Consider the following 1,377-nt stretch of genomic DNA (forward strand, 5'->3'; position numbering starts at 1 on the left):
AAAAAAAAAAAGAAAAGTGGCTTGAGCCTCCCTGGCACCCCTCTGACCCTGACGTTCTCATTCCAGGCAGGTGGACACGAACACCAAAAACGTCTTTGGACAACCGAGGTTGAGGGCATCCCTCCGAGACCTCCGGTCGCCACGTAAGAACTACAAATCCACCATCGAGGATGACCTGAAGAAACTCATCATCATGGACAACCTGGGGCCAGAGCAGGAGAGAGACGCAGGAGTACGTAGCGCCCCATCCCCAGCTCCCGACCCCCAGCTTCCAGTGGGATCTCAGATCCGGGTGGACAGGGAGAAGGACTGTGCTCCCCACGGTCCCATCGTGCCCCCAGCTTTCAGCATCTGCCAGTCCTGTTGAGGGGTGTGGGCTCGTGGCTGGGAGTGAGGGCAGCGCATTAGTCTGGGATGGAATCACAGGATGAGCCCAGGCAGGCACACAGGAATCTACCCCATACCGAGAACCTCGTACAACTGGAGGGACCTGGGCCTCGTGCCCTCCTCCTCCAGCCCAGGATAGAAACAGCCACATCCGCCCAAACCACAGGGACTGAGTGGAGCAGGGGCTCCCAGGGGAAGTTCAGGCTCTTGTTACTCAGGGACGGGGGTGAAAAGAACAGTGGGTGCCAGGGAACCTCCATGGCACCTGCTTCCCTTCCCCTCCCAGCCAGGCCTGCCCTGCTCATCCTCACTGCCAGGCAGTAGCTGTTTTGTGGGAGCCGAGGTGGACCCCAGCCTCCCCAGGGTTGGGTCCCACCAGCCACAGCGGGGGGAAGAGAGCACATCAGCCCAGCACTACCCAATGGGGTCCCAGCACTGACTCTTGTGGGTCCAGCTTGCCTCCCACCACCTTCCCCAACCCGTCAGGCTTTGATCACCAGCCCTTACCCAGAGCTGGAGGGTGGGGTTGGGGAGCGGGAGTCCCCAGGGGGAAATGGGAGCGCTTTGGTCAGAAAGGAGGCAGAAGGCCGAGGTGGTGGCTCACACCTGTAATCCCAATACTTTGGGTGGCCAAGGTGAGAGGATCACTTGAGCCCAGGAGTTTTAAGACCAGCCTGGACAGTATAATGAGACCCCCATCTCTATAAAAAAAATCTAAAAATTAGCCAAGTGTGGTGGCACACACCTGTGGTCCCAGCTACTTACCTGGGAAGCTGAGATAGGAGGATCGCTGAAGCACAGGAGGTCGAGGTTGTAGTAAGCTGAGATCACCCCATTACACTCCAGCTTGGGTGACAGAGTGAGACCCTATATCTAAAAAAAAAAGAAAGAATCCCAGCACTTTGGGAGGCCGAGACGGGCGGATCGCGAGGTCAGGAGATCGAGACCATCCTGGCTAACATGGTGAAACCCCGTCTCTACTAAAAAATA

At 57.3% G+C, this 1,377-nt stretch overlaps 1 protein-coding gene across 1 annotated transcript in view; it reads left to right on the plus strand.

Moving 5' to 3' along the window:
• The window catches only part of SIPA1L3 (signal-induced proliferation-associated 1 like 3), a 381,648-nt gene that overhangs the window by 364,679 nt on the left and 15,592 nt on the right, over positions 1 to 1,377 (plus strand). The window contains exon 17 of the mRNA XM_011973395.1: positions 67 to 236. Coding sequence (XP_011828785.1) covers positions 67 to 236 — 170 coding nt within the window. The remainder of the gene's footprint in view (positions 1 to 66; positions 237 to 1,377) is intronic.

This window comes from Mandrillus leucophaeus, unplaced genomic scaffold (genome assembly GCF_000951045.1).
Source record: "Mandrillus leucophaeus isolate KB7577 unplaced genomic scaffold, Mleu.le_1.0 Scaffold137, whole genome shotgun sequence".
NCBI lineage: Eukaryota > Metazoa > Chordata > Mammalia > Primates > Cercopithecidae > Mandrillus > Mandrillus leucophaeus.